Source organism: Arabidopsis lyrata (genome assembly GCF_000004255.2).
Source record: "Arabidopsis lyrata subsp. lyrata unplaced genomic scaffold ARALYscaffold_2, whole genome shotgun sequence".
NCBI lineage: Eukaryota > Viridiplantae > Streptophyta > Magnoliopsida > Brassicales > Brassicaceae > Arabidopsis > Arabidopsis lyrata.
The window spans coordinates 13,319,999-13,337,219 of NW_003302554.1; the positions used below are offsets into that span (position 1 = coordinate 13,319,999).

Sequence of the window (17,221 nt, forward strand, 5' to 3'; positions counted from 1 at the left end):
TCCCAGCATGGTATCCGGCAGTAGCAGCTTAAGAGAGCAGGTTGAACAACAACAACCTCTAAGTGCGAAGTCCCAGGAAGAAACAGGTTCTGTATTGGCAGACTCTGCGTTGATACAAAGGAAACTTCAGAGGAACAAACAGGTTGTGAGGGATAGTTTTGAGGAGTGGGAGGAAGCATACAGAGTAGAAGCTGAAAGGCGAACAGTTGATGAAATATTCATGAGAGAAGCCTTAGTAGAAGCTAAGAAGGCTGCTGATACATGGGAGGTACCTGTCGGTGCTGTGCTTGTTCATGATGGGAAGATTATTGCCCGGGGTTATAACCTGTAAGTTTTATTTTCTTTGACCCCTTCTCCCTCTGGATTCATCTAACCATAGTTTTGACTTTTGTGTTTCAGAGTAGAGGAGCTTCGGGATTCAACTGCTCATGCAGAAATGATTTGCATTCGAGAGGGTTCTAAAGCACTTCGTTCATGGAGGCTCGCGGTAATCTTCTCTCTTTCTCTCTCTAAAACACCTCCGCCATGGTCGAATATACATTTTTGTTAGCTGGAACAGTAAATGAGCATAACAAAAGATTTAAGTTTTGGTGTGCTGATGATTAATTTTTTGGGGAAGTTAAATAAAATGATCAATAGTCAGGATTTGGTGATGTGGATATATATATGTGACCGTGAAACTATTTTCAATAACTTTCTTATTCTTCCAACAGGATACAACGCTCTATGTAACACTAGAACCGTGTCCAATGTGTGCGGGAGCAATACTTCAAGCAAGGGTCAACACTCTTGTGTGGGGTGCCCCGAATAAGCTTCTCGGAGCAGATGGCAGCTGGATCAGGTACCAATAACTTCTGAAACTGAAAAATATTCTGGAACATTGTAGAGTAAAAAAATTCATGGAACAAATGATGTTTTCAGGCTGTTCCCTGGAGGCGAAGGAAATGGATCAGAGGTTTCAGAAAAGCCACCGCCTCCAGTCCATCCTTTCCATCCTAAGATGACAATCCGGCGCGGAGTTCTCGAATCAGAATGTGCTCAGACAATGCAGCAGTTTTTCCAACTTAGGAGAAAAAAGAAAGACAAGAACTCAGATCCACCTACTCCTACCGATCATCATCACCATCTTCCCAAACTCCTCAACAAAATGCATCAAGTCTTACCCTTTTTCTGTCTGTAGAACAAGTTTTGCATCTGATCTGTTCAAAATTGTATATTTTTCTGTCCACTGTCATTTGTTAAAATCTGAAGACAAGGTTGGTTCCTTGTAATGCCATTGATTGTAACGTTATGCACAATTTCTATATGAACACATGTTTTGCTTTAAAAAATTTTAATAACCAACCTCTCTCGATAGTGATCTAGACTCTTTACCAGTTTTAGGTCCGAAGGAAGCATTGGTCCCATTTAGTTGATGATTAACACGTTTTATTAAAAGTGCTGATTATTATTTGGGACAGTTATTTGATAAGTGCGTATTAATGGCCTTCAATTAGAAGCAACGTAGCATTCTGATGAAGACTGGATCTCTAACTCATAGTTGCACCAAACTTTTTCATTCATTCTTGAAGAAATCTCAATATCTTTAAGCTTTTTATATGCACAATACTTCACCAATTGTTTCTTGTAGCTTCCATCATAACACAAATGGATTCAAATTCAATCATTTGGTCTCTTCTTTTAGCTTCTGCTCTCATCTCGTCCTTTAGTGTAAATGCACAAGGACCTGCTGCTTCACCGGCAACCTCCACAACCACTGCTCCTCCTCCAACCACTGCTGCTCCTCCAACCACCACTGCTCCTCCTCCAACCACAGCTGCTCCTCCAACCACAGCTGCTCCTCCTCCAACCACAGCTGCTCCGCCTCCAACCACCACTACTCCACCAGTTTCAGCTACTCAGCCACCAGCAGTTACTCCAACTTCATCACCGGCTCCAAAAGTTGCACCAGTAAGCAGCCCCGCTACTCCACCTCCGCAACCACCACAAAGCCCGCCTGTTTCAGCTCCATCCGTCTCACCACCACCAGCACCGACTTCTCCCCCACCCGCACCAGCTTCACCACCACCTGCACCAGTATCTCCACCACCCGCACCAGCTTCTCCACCAGCTTCACCGCCACCAGCACAAGCGCCTACACCTATAAGTCTACCACCAGCCCCAGCACCGGCTCCTGCCAAGCACAAGAGAAAACACAAACACAAAAGGCATCACCATGCCCCAGCTCCAGCACCAATTCCCCCAAGCCCTCCATCTCCTCCAGTTATAACAGATTCACAGGACGCAGCTCCAGCACCATCACCAAACACGGTAACAATTCAATACTAAACAACAATCTCGCCTATCACTGCTATCCTTATGTGATTCTAACCTTCTTTAATTTTCTGGTTTATAGAATGGAGGAAATGCCTTAAATCAGCTGAAAGGAATATCAGTAATGTGGCTCAATACTGGACTAGGAATCCTCTTTCTGCTGGCTATGACAGCCTAAAATTTCTCTTCTCTCATAATATCACATATGTATCGACTCGAACAGCTACATTTTTCCCCATGTATACCAACACATTGATTCAAAAATAATACATTCTTTTGTATTCTTTGCGGAAAATAGCTTACTTCTTAGTTCTTACCATACATAAAAGAACACATCTGAGAAAAAAAGAACAAAACATGATTCAAAATTCAACGTAGCTAATCAAACTTGATCGGTACCCGAATCCTTGGGGGTTTCCCGAAAATCATACTCAACAATGAGACCAAGATTATCAACAAGTTTATGATGCTGAAGACACCCTGCACACTGCCAAAGGAATAAGAAAAAAAAAAGCAATCAACCAACCAAAGCATCTCTCTTGGACAATCAAGCAAACATGTGGTGTGCAAAAATTGATCAGATCAAAGGAAACAGAATCAAAGACTTACCTGAACAAAGACAAGGCCATTTTCATAAGCATGCCGATTGATAAGCCGCTTAGTTCTTTCTCCACATGAATCACAACTAAATTCCACAAGCAAACTTCTTCTCGGTAGCTTAATATCTATAGAAGCTAATTGTGAGTCCTTTGATTCTTCATCTGGGTTTAACTTAGAATCATCACTGAGTGATCCAAAAACAGAAACAGAACGATTCCTTTGCTTGGGTGTTACTACCTCTATCACACGAGTAGTTTTCGACCTAGAGAAACACCAAAAGGAAGCGTCTTTCGGAGATTTTAGAGTGAGGAAGAAGAAATGAGAAGAAACCCATGAAAGAAAACATGATGGAGAAGAGATTTAAGCTTAGGACCTGTGTAGAGCTGATATAGGGTTTTGATGCTGGTACGACGGACGAGGAGGTTTGCAGAAAGAAGCTGAGATGTGAAAATTGATTGGCTTTGGGTTAGCACTTATCGGAGAATATATTGGAGGCAAAACCGGAGACCAACCGGCGGCAGTATTCGCCATGTTTCTCTGTGTATTGACCGGAGTGGTTGGAACCAAACTAATCAAACTTGTAATGTAAAGAATACTGAATACAAATGTAAGAAAGGACTTCACAAATTTAAGCATTAAGTAAAATGGAAAATGGTAGCCTACAATGGAGTAATATCTATCGTTGATTTTCAAGGTTTCAACGTCTCAGATCCGGACACGTGTGTAAACAGAAACAATTCTAACTCCAGATTTCTTTCGAATACAAAGCTCAAAGACCTTTTGTAGATGTAGTTCCAAATGATTTTTTTAAAATATGAGATAATTTGGAGCAAGATGTGTATCTTGCGGATGACGTACGTAATATAAACCGTTAAAACTTGTTGATTAAGTGAAGTCAGTGAAGTCCAAACCGAAAAATATTCTAAATTTCTATATTATTTTCTTATACAAACTATTTTTTATGTGTTTAGGAAAGTTTACATTATTTTTGTGATATATATATTATTTTGTTTCAATAAACTATTCTATTCTATATTATTTAATATATAATAAAATCTCATTTGTTTTTATTTAGACGTGTAACTGGATAAGAAAAAAATACAGTTTTGTCACATGTCAATCTCTATTGAGAATGTTAACACATTTTTCAATAGAAGTAGTTTAATAGTTAAATATATTAACACATTTTTTTGATAGAATAAAGATCTTTTATTTCTTTTGAATATATAAACGAAAACAATTTCAATATAATTAGGTTAATAGTTTAGTATATTATTAAAAATTATATAAACGAATATTCCATTTTATTTATCCGATAGGGTTAAGAACTTTTTATTTTTGTTTTTAAATAAATTAACTAATTTAAATTTGATATTTGACCACATGTGATATTTTAATTAACACGTCTCGAGATCATATGAATTAACAACTTTAAAAAACTAAACTTTATATAATAAGATATTAATACTGTAAATTGTAGTTGATGAAAAAGACAATAATCAGAAAAATGACAACATAAAAAGTTGGTTTTTTAAAGAAAAAGATATGAAATCTATCGTTACTTGGACCATTTAATTTGTTTGTTATAATCTTAGGTTAAAATTTTTGTTTTAGTTTGACTCATAGATTTATCTGGCTACATTTTCTAAAATGATTTTTTTCCATTTTACATCATGTATTTTATTATTTGTTGAATTTTTTTATGACCTTCTTGTATGTTTTGACCACTTGTAATCAACTTTCACTTTTAATCAATTTTGAGAGATCTTTCCTATATGTGTCATTCTAATCTTTAGCCGTTTTCAGAATCTAATTTTATTTTCTACTTTTTATAGGTAGTGCATGCATCTAATTTCTTATATATACGGCACTCATGTACATAACCATCACACCCATCACTTTTAATTTTGAAGTTTTCATTTCGGTTATATCATCAAAGATGTCTAAAGCTTCCGTTCTTGCTATCTTCATGGTCGTCCTTGTTCTAGGTTTGATTCACATTTTAACATTCTATCATTAATCTTTTAAACTAATAATCCACATTACGTATTTTCACATGTTTTCTCTTTTCTTTGATAGTTTTCTTTTTTATTCGTTGTTTTTTATTTTATAACAAAAAATTTGAAACTATATCGAAATATTTATATTAGGACTGGTGATAAAGGAGACGCAAGGACAAGAACTGTGTCATGAATATTTTCAGTTAACCGCACCATGTGAAAAACAACAGTGTATCGATATGTGTAGTTCGAAGTACAAGACTGGAAAAGGCGTTTGCGGGCCAGCGGTCCATCAATGCTTCTGCACTTTTAGTTGCACAGTTTAATTTTTATGTTTCTCTCTATAAACAATTCTCAATTCTAATAAAAAAATATATATATATTTTCTAGTTTTTATGTGCATGTGAATTATGATTTCAATTATTCGGCAGAAACTATAAATTGGTATTTCTAATTCATATATCAAATCTCGATTGGTTGAGTTGAGACTATATTCGCTGAAAACATGGCGATTGTCGGAGTTTTCATGATTCAGGATTGTCGAGGTCCAAATGGTTTTTAGGAATCCAAGTTTTAAGGATCAATTTCTTAAAAATCTATTAGAAAACTGAGAATTGATACAATATTGAGTACTTGAATGAACAATTATTTTCATATGTTTGGATTTGATACAAAAAGGTCAAAACATTTATTTTCATCAAAAAAATTAAAATACACTTATCGATTAACCCGTGTATTTACACCGGTCCCAATCTAGTATCTACTACATTAAACTGTTTATCTACTCAAGATCTTTTTTTTTTTTTTTTTTACTCAAGATCTTAACTGGTAATTACTCAAGAAAGTATGATATAACTCTTTTAGTTATTTTTTTTCCTTGAAATTTTTTGGTGATGAAACAATGGGAAAACAAAGGGGAGTAAAATTCTTTAGTTACATCAATTTCTGGACAAGAATAATAATAATGTTGAAGATTCTTGATCACTGATCACAAAATATGGTTGATCAAGAAAGAACAAATCCTCCCCCCTTCTTTTTCCTCTCTTGTTCTTTCAAATCTGACAAAGTTAACAATGATGATCGATTAGATGAGATTAGTCTTCTTCATCGACTTCTCTGAAAGGAAGTGGCACTGTCTTTACAGCGCGAAACTTCCCTGCATTATTTAGATGCTCATTCTCCAATCTGCATATGTTTTTGTATTTTGTCCACACATGTATCAGTATATATCCTGAATCTGATTCCAATAAAGATTCTTAAAGGGAGATTAATTTTACCGGTAAAAGTTCCATTGTCCTCTTCTGATGACTTCAAGAGCAGCCAAGAACAATCCTGTGACTCTGTAATCCACATGCTCAAAACTTGAGTGCAAAACTGTTTGTAACCATGCCAACCTCAGAACAAGATTTAGAACCTACAAAAGAAATCAGAGAGAATCGCGGAGAATAAGAATGAGAAAAAATGGACAAGAGAATCAAATTTTTCTCACTAGCTAGTTTTGTTTTCTTTTTTAATATTTTTGTTGAGATTTATGTGAGTGTTTGGGTGATTGAAGATTTGGATTTGTACCATAGAGAAATAGTAAATGGATTTTTGGCGAAGCATGAGTTGGTTCCTAAGCCAAGGGTTGTTGGAATTGTGTTGAAGTAAACCCCAATCTTTTACAAAGTCCCAATACAATTGGTAAATTGTAGCTACACTTGACATAGCCACCACAAGGCAGAGCCAACCAATGCTCCTCTCCTTCTCGTAAGCCACTTTGGTTCCAGCGGCTAACATCGCTGACACGTACTTCCCTAGGTTCACCAGGTGGCTCGTTTCACCTTCATCAAACCACCTCCTTGCACACTGTTCCAGAATCCTTTTTCAGAATTTTCTTCTCTAACTTGCGAGCGAAGAAATAAAAACTTGGGGAAGAAGGAATGATATTTAGATTAAATTACCTGCATTGCTCTCCAGTAGTATGGGAGGAAGGAAACAGCGTAGGCGAGATCTCTGTAGTATTTGACTCTCATACAATATCCATAGTCCTGCGTTGCATAGCTACCAGTTATATAGTAGCAGGCGATGTATTCTAGGTTCCTTAGCATCGGTACCTGCGAAAGTAGAGTTAACCCATTGTCAAAGATAAGACTTTTTGATACATGGTCTATGGAGAAGATCAGTTTTTTTTTTTATAACTCTGTTTCAGTATTACCTGACTACAAAGTTGATCAGCCATGAAGAAATCGAGCATCACGACTTTGTAAAGTGGTGAAAAAACTATGTTTCTAATGACTGATATAAGCCGGTAACGGCTCGATTTGTAAAAAATGTTCAAGGGACAAATCAGTATCAGCAAGAAACCCTGCAAAAAAAGACCATGGAAAAAAGTAAACAGATTTAGGATACAAATTTACAAAAGAAAAAAAACACATGATGCAGAGTGACTATTGTTTGGTCATTAATTACCAGTAATAGAAGGCCAGGAATCACTTGAACTTGACGAAAGGAGTAACCTTTTGCCAAAAGTGAAAGATGAACAAACATGACACCGGCTATCGCAGTCATTGAAGCGGTACATATCAAGAAAACATCTCTATACTTGAGCTCATTTTTCGACCCAAGTTCGAAGATGAAACTATAGTTAATCCTCGCTTTTCGCCACATAAATATGTTGCAACCGTATAAGAATAAATGCAAAAACAAGAGCCCAAACATGCTGCAGAACACATGGAAATTTGGCATTAGCTTCTATTGGATTAATTTCTCCTATTTAAAAATTACCATAATCATAAAATTTTAAGCTAAAATTAGATCACTCGCCTAAGTACAGGATAAGCAGTTTCCATGTAGAAAGTGTTCTCAGAGTGTTGTCTATACATTCCAGTGAGATGAGCCACAATGATGTAGCCAGCAAGAAGAGCAACAAAGCAACCAGTGAAAAGACCTGAATACAGACTAAATTTTAGGACAGATTTGATTATAATCTCTAAAGATTCTTTAGCAGACAAGATCATATTATGCAACAGAGAGTATAACACAATGTGACGCTCTTAGTTGTCCACCGAAAACTCAAAGATTAAAGGTTACATTGTGGAATCCTAATGTGTATGTGTGTGATGGGGTCCATAGGCTTTTTTTTTGTTGGTCTGAAAAAGATTTTATGTATGCAAGTAGTGCAAATAAAAATGTCACAACATCAACAGGTAGATATTTTTTAAAAGTATAAATCAAAAAAATCTTACCAATGAAGAAGGTGACAGAGTGAGACTCTTTACGGTGGTGCGGTTTCAGATATTTCATCGCCTTTCTGCGATTTTCTCCTGCGAAGTGCTTGATGAACCATTCCTCAACTTCTTCTGATAGAACCATCACCTATCATGTCCCAAAACAATAAATGAAAAACTATAGTACATTAAAGTGACAAGACAAGAGTGTAGGTATCGATTTTCCGCTTGCACAAACTTGAAAAAGAAAAATCTAAAGTAGATTTTTTTAGTTACCTTGTCTGAAATATTGAAGTAAGAACTTTCAACCACTTTGAGGTAAATTGGAAGGATTTGTTTTCCAGTTACCTGAAACATAAAAAGGTTGGTCTTAATATCGATTATCGAAAAAAAAACTTATAGAAACTCTTGTTGAATTGCTCTGATTTAATGCTTACCTTATCAAACTTTTTGAGAATGTTCATGAAGGCTAGTATGTTCAAGTTTCTGTAAGTTTTGAGATAATTTAACCCTTTGAAGAGTTCTGTCAAAGCTCCTTTTATCATCTTCTCGGCGTGGCTTAGTTTTTTCTTGCTAATTTGCAGCTTATTTCCTCCATCTGGACCATATTTCTTCGATGAAGACTGGTTTATCAAGTAACTGATAGCTGAGAATGTACGAGAAGGATTGGTCAATGGAATCTTTATTTTGACATTCTTCCCTTGGCAGCTGAAAACCCGACCAGAAACCGTTGTCAGCTTCGAGTCCTCGTTGTTGATTTTGATTGGTTCTTCTGATCTCAGAGACTCCAATGATTCTACACCATTATCCTTCAAATCCTCTAAGCAAAATTCCTGAAGTTGCATTTCCTCGGTTCTGCCCCTAATAGAGTCGTCCTCTGTATCCAGAAACAGAGAAAACAGTTAAACCAATTGGTGAAATCCATACATTTAACCAAAGTATTTTGAGATTAAATAACATTGAAAAAAAAGTCTTTCTTTATGTGTGTTTAAAGGTCTACTTAAATAATCAAGCAAGTTTTTATATGGTCTTTTAATAATATTATCTTATTACCGCAAGAGATGGTGCATGATATGGAATCGTCTTCTTTTGATTCTTGAGTAGACTCTCCATTGGCTTGCTTTTGTTTGAAAGCATCTTTGAGCTCAATGAGTATCTCCATTTGCTTCTTTAAACACTCTCCTCTCTCCAAGAACTCTTTCTCCTTTGTCTTGTAGAACTGATTCACTTTGTTAAGTTGCATGTCCAGACACACGAAGAACTCTTTCGCAGCGTCAGTATCATCAGCAATCTTCTCCAGAAGTTCCGTTTCATACACGTCATTGTTACTTCCAGAAGAAGCAAGCTTCTTATGAACCTGTTCAAAAAGCATCAAAACCATTAGCACAACAAACCCATGAATAGTTGATAAATAAAAGTCACAAAGTCTCATGGTTAGTTTTAGTACTTGGATGACACGAGACTGTTCCCGCTGGTTGTTACCGAAAAGGGAAAGCTTTCCTAGAGAGGACTTTATGGTTTTGATGAGAGAAGTTTCTGTGGGCTTCTTCTCAACTCCATTGGTGAACATATGGATTTTCTTGAGGTCTTTCTTGAGCTGAGAGTAATCAACAAAGGCGTCTTTCCACTCGGGCACAAGCTGCCCCTCGAATTGCTTTGTGAACTTGACCATAGTTTTTTTTTTCTCTTTTAAGTCCTTAAACTCAAAAACTCAAAAGAGAAAATGATCAAGAAGAGAGTGTGTTTGTTTTGTGAGTGTAGGGCAAGAGAGGAGGATGAGATTTGTTTTATAGTGGACAAAAGAAAAGGCAGAGAGAAAGAGAAGAATATATTTGACTGGCTTCCTTGCTCCTATGATGATGCCTCACAAAGCACATTCTCAAATATCCTTCTTGAAACCTAATTTCATGTACTAATTTTTATCCTATGCTTCTTCCACTTGTGCTTTTGGGAGAGGTAAATCTTGTCTCGTGTGGGACCGTCTGATTCTCACCGGGATATATCCACCATGCCTCATCCGGCCGCGGAGCTTCATATATATACCTCTCAGCACTCAAAATGTTTCATCTTAAAGTAAAGCTTGTAACGAACTATATGAGGGGTAAGGATAATTTGGGTATTGTAAATGGCAGAACTTGAAATAGTAAGTGTTTTGTAATGTTTTGTGTGGAAAATGAAGGAGATAGCTGAAATGGACCAAAAAGAAATTAGGTGCCAAGAGACACAAAAGGTGAGTGAACTTGGATTGGACCAGCTCGATGTCCACTACATTTTTTTGGAGGATAATGAAACTTTTGAAACACATACGAAATATTAAAGAATCAAGAAAAAAGAAGCAGAAGAAGAACTACCAATCAAATTCTGATTTCATAGTTTCACATTACAAATGCAGATACTGCCAAACCATGTTATAGGAGTCAAGTAGTGTGAGTTTTCACCAATCAGAACATGGATTAATGTTCTTTAAAATCCACTTCTAGATCTACAAAATTACAGTGCAATTAAAAAAGCGCATTTAAAAAGTTTTTTTTGTCTGTTGCAAAATTTTAAATGGCAGAAACCCGTTTTCAAGATATCTTTTTTTAGAATGGTGACTTCAAATGTGTTCGTTTACTAAGGGAACAAACAGTTTTCATTTGATTTTTGTTTCTTTTCCATTTTTCGTGATGCATTGTAATCAAAATATATCAAACTTTGGGGTTAGATGCCATATTTTTCGTAGTATTATCGTCTTTTTTGGTTGGTTTAATTTTATAAAAAAAAAGTTTATGAATTTTTATGTATGATGATTTAGGGAAGATAAAATAACAAAGCACAGGATGCTCATATGAAGCTTTATGCACGCGGTTTCTACAAGTACGTTCTGAGCAACCATTCGAATGGATGGTATTGAAAGTGGATGTGCACAATATATTCTATTCGAGATGTACTTCTAGTCTACTAGTATTAGTAAAAAAATTGCGGATAAGAAATATATAAATTCAGAGTAATATCAGCTAGAATAATTTGGGATAATGATAAATATATTTCACTAACTAATGCCACTCACCTTCTGCCTATTTTAGTTATATATATATTATTTATTTATAAGAAAACAAAAGGGTCAATAAAAGGAAAATACAAATGAAGGCAACATAGGGCGGCCTTCCAATTACGGAAAGTCCATATTTAATTTCATGGAACTTTGCTTCTTTTATTTCCCACAATTAAAAACATAACATCTAGTTTTAATATTGACAAAAATATAGATTTACTAAAGTTAAGAAAGTCAATCGGTTAAGTATTGTCTGGCCGAGTTCAAACTTGTAGTTTTGATATAGTCGATATATATTTTTCTTATGGATTGCTGAATTTTAGTTCATGATGTAACGTAAACAACTCAAAATTCATTTGAAATTAAAACCAGTGTTCGTTATAGAAGTCCAATCGCAAACCCAAATAATAGTCGGGATGGAATTTATATGCGATCCAAAATATTTATACGGGACAACACTTAAGAATTCCCACCAAAGATCCAAGAAGACCAAACAAAAACTCATTCACCCAATTTCTTGAAACTTTAACCTATTATAGATATTGACTATACAAATTTGTAATCCAAATTTACCTAAAATAGCTGTATTCTTTTTCCCGAACATGGGTTGAGAGTCTTGAGACCTAAATTATAAATAACTCTAATTGAGATTAAAAAGTACTCCAGCAGATGGTTTAATATGATAATTAATAAAAAAAACCAATGAGACAAGAAGAAAATGATGGTCTGAGTCGGACCGCATTTATTTGTTTTCTAGCTTCACATATTCCACCACCTTGGAGACATCGGTTCCACATTGTTTGTCCAGCTTCACATATGTTATTTTAACTACCCTTTTTCTTACAAAATATATGAAACGATTCTTATTAAAATTTTTTTTTGTTAGATTCAGTTATATAATAAAAATCTTCTGTTTTCAATTTCCTTCACGTAATTTTGTTTTAACTTTTTGTAGCAATGGTAAATATAAGTACAAATCGATTTAATTTTTAACTAAAATTAGCGTTGATCAGAGTTTTTTTTGGTCCAAAAGAGGGTTAACTTCCATAGAGATATAGTTAGAAGAGCATTATGCCAAGGGAACGTGGTGGATTATGTCGAGATTAGTGGCAAGAAGAGTCGCTATTTCGGAGAAGCGTGTAGAAAAAGATCCCACATCGGAAAGATTGAAAGAAACCTGGGTAATATATAAAGAAGATATGGACTTATTTAGCAAAAAAAAAAAAAAAAGATATGGACCAGTCCACTTATTGTCAATCGCTTCTGAGTTGAAAGTCCATGAAATTGAACAAAAATACGAATTTGATCATTTTGTGGTGCTATTTCATAAATGAATCCAACCATACTCTAGGTATTGGCTAAAACATATATGAGGTATATGTATTGGTGACATGTAACTTAGTGAATATGAGGTATATGTACTGGTGACATGTAACTTAGTGAATCTATGAGGTACCTAACAGTAGGTTAATCAAATCAGAAAACTCTAGAGTTTAGCTAAACCTAATAAAATCCATTTTGTAAGAATAAGATACCAACCTTCAATAGTACACTCTCTTTGATGTCGTAAGAAAAATATAGGGCCCAACTTTAGACTATATGAAGAATATCCGTACGTTGAGTGTCTATATTTACTATATGCTCCTTAATCTTCATTCTGTTTTTTCATCCAACGCACAGTTCGAGCAAAATTAACTTTTTTTTTTAAATAACTTTAAAATTAGTATTATTTATTTTTAATTGCACTACTTATACGTCTAAAATCTAAATATGGTCTAGTTTTTCTATTTATAAATTGATCAACCAACTATAAGATTTTTTTTAACTAAATGGTTGTTGTAGGTGCTGCAAAAAAATTAATGTATATGTAAGATAATATTTGGAGATAAATAAGCTAATATTTTGATATAAATTCTATAATTCTTTGTATCATGAAGTTATGCGCGAGACCCATACATTTCCTTGAACCCGGATCAGTTTTTAATAATTTATTTGTATCAGCTGTCACTCGATCATGTAAGTTATTGGAATACTCGATTATGTACAGTGGCGGATCCAGAAAAAATATCAGCCTGGAGCACATATAATTTTTTAAATAATAATTATATTTTTTTAAGCATCTATTATATTTTAAAATATAAGTTTCCTAAAATCTAAAAATTACAAACTTTTTTTTATTTATGAAAACACCATTTTCGTTGATTTTATTAATGAAATAAAAGTTTACTAAATTCACTAAATATCATTTTTATTTAATATTTCGGAATTAGATAATACTTTTTTACATTAAGGACTTAAAACTAATTTGTTATAAGAAAATACGAAGTAACCAATATATTTTATTGGTTGGTATATAAATTAGAGAAAGAAAAGAAATGTAAAAATACAATCAAGCATGAAAGAAGTATGAATTAAAAAAACAAGGAAATATGTGTGCTGGCAAAAAAAAAGAGGAAAAGTGGGGAAAAAAATATGAAAAAGCAAAATATGATTAGAGCGAGGCATCGATCTCGTCAGCTATCAGCTACTATTTCTAATATTGCATTAAACACCACTTGACCAAACAAACAATTAGGAGAAATGTTCAAAATTTATTTTTTAGATATTAGCATGGGGCACGTGCCCCACCCCAGCCCTCTCTAGATCCGCCCCTGATTATGTAAGCTATTTTAACCAAAAAAGCTTAAGCAGATGCCCTTTGCACAGTACTATTGAAGTCTAAAGAATATATACTTATTTAGCTAGCACCTTCAAGAAGTACGTGTATGTCGCACATCTAAGGTTATGCATATACAGTCTTTATTTATTTTTATTTAACTTTTGCCAACATGCATGCATGTTTACGTTATAACTTTAATAATGCTAGCTAGACTGAATCATCTATTTATTTACAGTTCGAAAAGAGTAACAACGATGGCTAACTTAAACTAGTATATGTGGAAGCATATGCCTTCAATTTAAGGCAGCGATGGATTAATGAAGTCTCCTTTGCCTGTGTCTGGATTCGGATTCCTTCAAGCCAACCAATGTGTTAAGAATCGATTATCTTCGAATCGTTGAGAAGAGAATATATATATTTTGCGATTGTGATGTATTTCTACTTGAATAATTCCATGTGTTTGGACACTGGTCAGGATACTATTCATTATGAATATTGCGTGTGTTGTATATAAAGTCTTCATATGTTTTACCTGCCAATTTTGTTATATATATTTGGTGTGATTTTTCAATATATCTATTTATTAATAGAACATATATAATTATAGTTGAATGGTAAACCTTTAATTTTTTGCAATATAAACTGATATAGTAATATGAAATGAGAAGCTTCATGCATGGTTATAATGTAATCCTACATAGAATGTTGTCAATTAATTTAATATTGCAAGGAAGTTGTGGATCAATAACTTTAAGGAATTTTGATACTATTCTCTTGATGAAGCATCCCTCCTAATTTAACATTCTCAGAGGTTTTAGTACTAAGAATTATATATTGATCCGGGGTTGGATTGTATAATATTTTAATGTGGAATCTTAATTAGTTTTACGTCTGTTTCAAACAAATCAGATAAGAGGTATATCCTGATATCCATATGAAATATTTCACTAAGCCTTTTAACAAAGCAACACTTGGCTCAATTAAAATTGATCTAAAGAATCTTTATGGTACTTTATATATTTTCCAAATCTTATTTATGAGAAATTTAACGTCACATACAGTATATAAAGTTTCATTAAATTATTCAAAATAGAATAATTATAACGACTTCAAATATTATGTAGAATAGATTATTAAAAAAATTGTACCCCAGTAAAAACATATTTGTTATACTTTTTAAGTATTATAATCATATTATTCATTTTGGACAGCAGGAAAAATTCGTATCATTCATTATATATTTTTTATTTCATCAGAACGTCGACATGGTTGTCAGTCTATCACCTAGTTAACAAATTAATTCTATGAAACAAATCTGTTTTGTCAATTTAGGAAGAAAGAAAAAACGGATCATATGTCTTTCTCCGAATGTTCTTGAATACAAAGACATATGGATCTAAATTGCCACAGGACAAAAAGAATCTTTATAATTTTTAAATATTCTCTTAAACCATTTTATAACAAACGTATCGGGGGAATCTGAATATATACTTTTTTCATCTTATCTTGTATAATTTATTAGGTTTAGAATACTATATGAAGATTATGCCTTATCTTCTTAGTATAATGCTGAGGATAATTCTGTTGTAAACCTTTTTTCACATCTAATTTCATTCAAATATGTAAAATTATACTATCCCCACATTCATTTTTCTCCAATTCCATATACATCATACATTTTCCTCCAATCCGTTTACTACTATTAAATGTTGCAAATTAAATAGCTAAGATATCATCATAAATCAAGTTTTCAATATTGCGTAACGTTTGTCGCAGCTTTAGTTCCATCGGAAAACGATAATGCAATTGATTTTTGATGGTACCTCAAGACAGAACTGTGGCTAGCGTTTTAGCCACAATTTCAAAAATGGACATCTTGCGACTGTTTTGCATTACTTTTATCGTAGATAGTTGCTACTAACTTAAGTCAAAAGGTAGATGTAGTAAATGAGAGATAATATCCCAACTAGGTTGCCACATTTAGCAACTAAATTGCGACGAAAAGAAATTAAAGATTAAACTAGCATATCTCAGAAGAATTTACTGCCAAGTGTTCGATCGAGACGGATAGTTTCTAGTTGGTGAAGATGACACCGTCATCAACAGAGTGATTGATCTTCCCAAATTTATCCATTTAGTTCAGTTTTTTTCTGAGTTAGATTAAATAATTTTTCTTTTTATTGATTTCACATTTGAACAATATAAAAAATTGATTTCACGTAATCAAATAGAGCGGTCTTATTTTATTTCTAAACTCTACTCCTTCGGGTTGCCACAAAAAGGAAGTTTCAAAGACATACACGATGGACTAGCTAACCAACAAAATTGGGTTCAATATTTTCAACTGAAGTTTTCTATACTCTAGGCATCTTTTTTAGATTACTATTTTTACTTTAAGAAAAAGATGATGTCAAATCCTTTTATTATTTTTGTAAAAAACAAATGAGTTATAGAAAAGGTCATAGAAAGTCTCTCTGGCAAGTGAATTTAAAATTTAAATATGACAACATAAAAAACCTAGAAATCTTCTTGTTTTTTTTAGTAGTTAGAATTTCATATTTTATAAAGAATATATAGTTTTTCTTATATATTAAATTTGATATATTAATCATATTTTATTTATCGCATAAGTAATTTGTCAAAAGAGGTAGGGATTGTGGTTGTACGACATAATTTGATTCAAAAAGATAAAAAGGCAAAGTGAATTCAATCATTTCAGGCAACATCATCTTCACAATATGTGTTTGTGTATGTTTATGTATAGGACCAAAAAAAAAATGTATAGGACCCATGCATGCTTATCTCACTATTATGACATCATTCCATGGTCTATTGCCAAAACGTTCTCACCCAACAATGGTGTTCAATGATTCAGCCGATTTTGGATAATTTATGACTAAAATTATGGTCACATATTTTCATGTGGCTGATTTTCTAATAATCGTCTTTCTTGGCGACAACTTCATCTCATTTTCCTCCAAACATGAACCGATCATCTTTCACTCTCGCATCGAAAAATAATACAAAGTTGTCGTAAAGAGCATTGTTAAGACGGCATGGATTCGTAACCTACACCATATCATTCGATGTCATGTCTCCATAGCCACCATTATATTGTCTATTGCGATAAATGACGATCGAGCGTATATTTTTCACATCAACGAGCTAATTAAGTATGACAAATTTTACGTACATTTTGTTCTCAAACAGGTATCCGTTGGTTACGTCTGTGTTCTTAATGCCCCTTTCAAACACCAATATGTCGTCATTTTCAACAAATGTCTTCCCACCGCTTTCTTCACTTCTTTGCGATCCAGCCTAATTAAGCATTTGTGAGATGACTTTCTCTTATTGTAGAGCGTTATACATAAAATTAAAACTGTGATTTTTATTATTTAAAATAAAA

The 17,221-nt window shown here is 33.8% G+C and overlaps 4 protein-coding genes and 1 long non-coding RNA gene across 5 annotated transcripts in view; 3 read left to right on the forward strand and 2 right to left on the reverse strand.

Annotated features, from left to right (window-relative positions):
- Positions 1 to 1,344, forward strand: part of LOC9324741 (tRNA(adenine(34)) deaminase, chloroplastic) — a 4,538-nt gene extending 3,194 nt beyond the window's left edge. The window contains exons 3-6 of the mRNA XM_021010072.1: positions 1 to 327; positions 400 to 487; positions 714 to 841; positions 922 to 1,344. The exon at positions 1 to 327 is cut by the window's left edge and continues 56 nt beyond it. Of these exons, the coding sequence (XP_020865731.1) occupies positions 1 to 327; positions 400 to 487; positions 714 to 841; positions 922 to 1,180 (802 nt within the window). The 3' untranslated portion in view covers positions 1,181 to 1,344. The remainder of the gene's footprint in view (positions 328 to 399; positions 488 to 713; positions 842 to 921) is intronic.
- A 65-nt stretch (positions 1,345 to 1,409) lies between these two features.
- LOC9323267 (lysine-rich arabinogalactan protein 19) lies at positions 1,410 to 2,596 on the forward strand. The gene is made up of 2 exons (XM_002887156.2): positions 1,410 to 2,310; positions 2,396 to 2,596. Exons 1-2 carry the CDS (start codon positions 1,648 to 1,650, stop codon positions 2,489 to 2,491), a joined length of 759 nt encoding a protein of 252 aa, XP_002887202.1. The 5' UTR covers positions 1,410 to 1,647; the 3' UTR covers positions 2,492 to 2,596.
- On the reverse strand, positions 2,570 to 3,515 carry LOC9323268. The gene is made up of 3 exons (XM_002888632.2): positions 3,287 to 3,515; positions 2,923 to 3,175; positions 2,570 to 2,800 (listed from the first exon to the last, which is right to left on the reverse strand). Exons 1-3 carry the CDS (start codon positions 3,442 to 3,444, stop codon positions 2,696 to 2,698), a joined length of 516 nt encoding a protein of 171 aa, XP_002888678.1. The 5' UTR covers positions 3,445 to 3,515; the 3' UTR covers positions 2,570 to 2,695.
- A 1,274-nt stretch (positions 3,516 to 4,789) lies between these two features.
- On the forward strand, positions 4,790 to 5,295 carry LOC9324742. The gene is made up of 2 exons (XR_002328905.1): positions 4,790 to 4,901; positions 5,064 to 5,295. It is a non-coding gene; the product is annotated as an uncharacterized LOC9324742 (long non-coding RNA).
- Positions 5,296 to 5,765: 470 nt separating this feature from the next.
- LOC110224187 (phosphate transporter PHO1 homolog 1) lies at positions 5,766 to 10,223 on the reverse strand. The gene is made up of 12 exons (XM_021010002.1): positions 9,570 to 10,223; positions 9,176 to 9,479; positions 8,560 to 8,999; positions 8,399 to 8,470; positions 8,141 to 8,270; positions 7,719 to 7,842; positions 7,365 to 7,614; positions 7,111 to 7,260; positions 6,857 to 7,009; positions 6,483 to 6,761; positions 6,191 to 6,327; positions 5,766 to 6,098 (listed from the first exon to the last, which is right to left on the reverse strand). The coding sequence occupies exons 1-12, from the start codon at positions 9,792 to 9,794 to the stop codon at positions 6,008 to 6,010; spliced, it is 2,355 nt and encodes a 784-aa protein (XP_020865661.1). The 5' UTR covers positions 9,795 to 10,223; the 3' UTR covers positions 5,766 to 6,007.
- Positions 10,224 to 17,221: the final 6,998 nt, after the last annotated feature.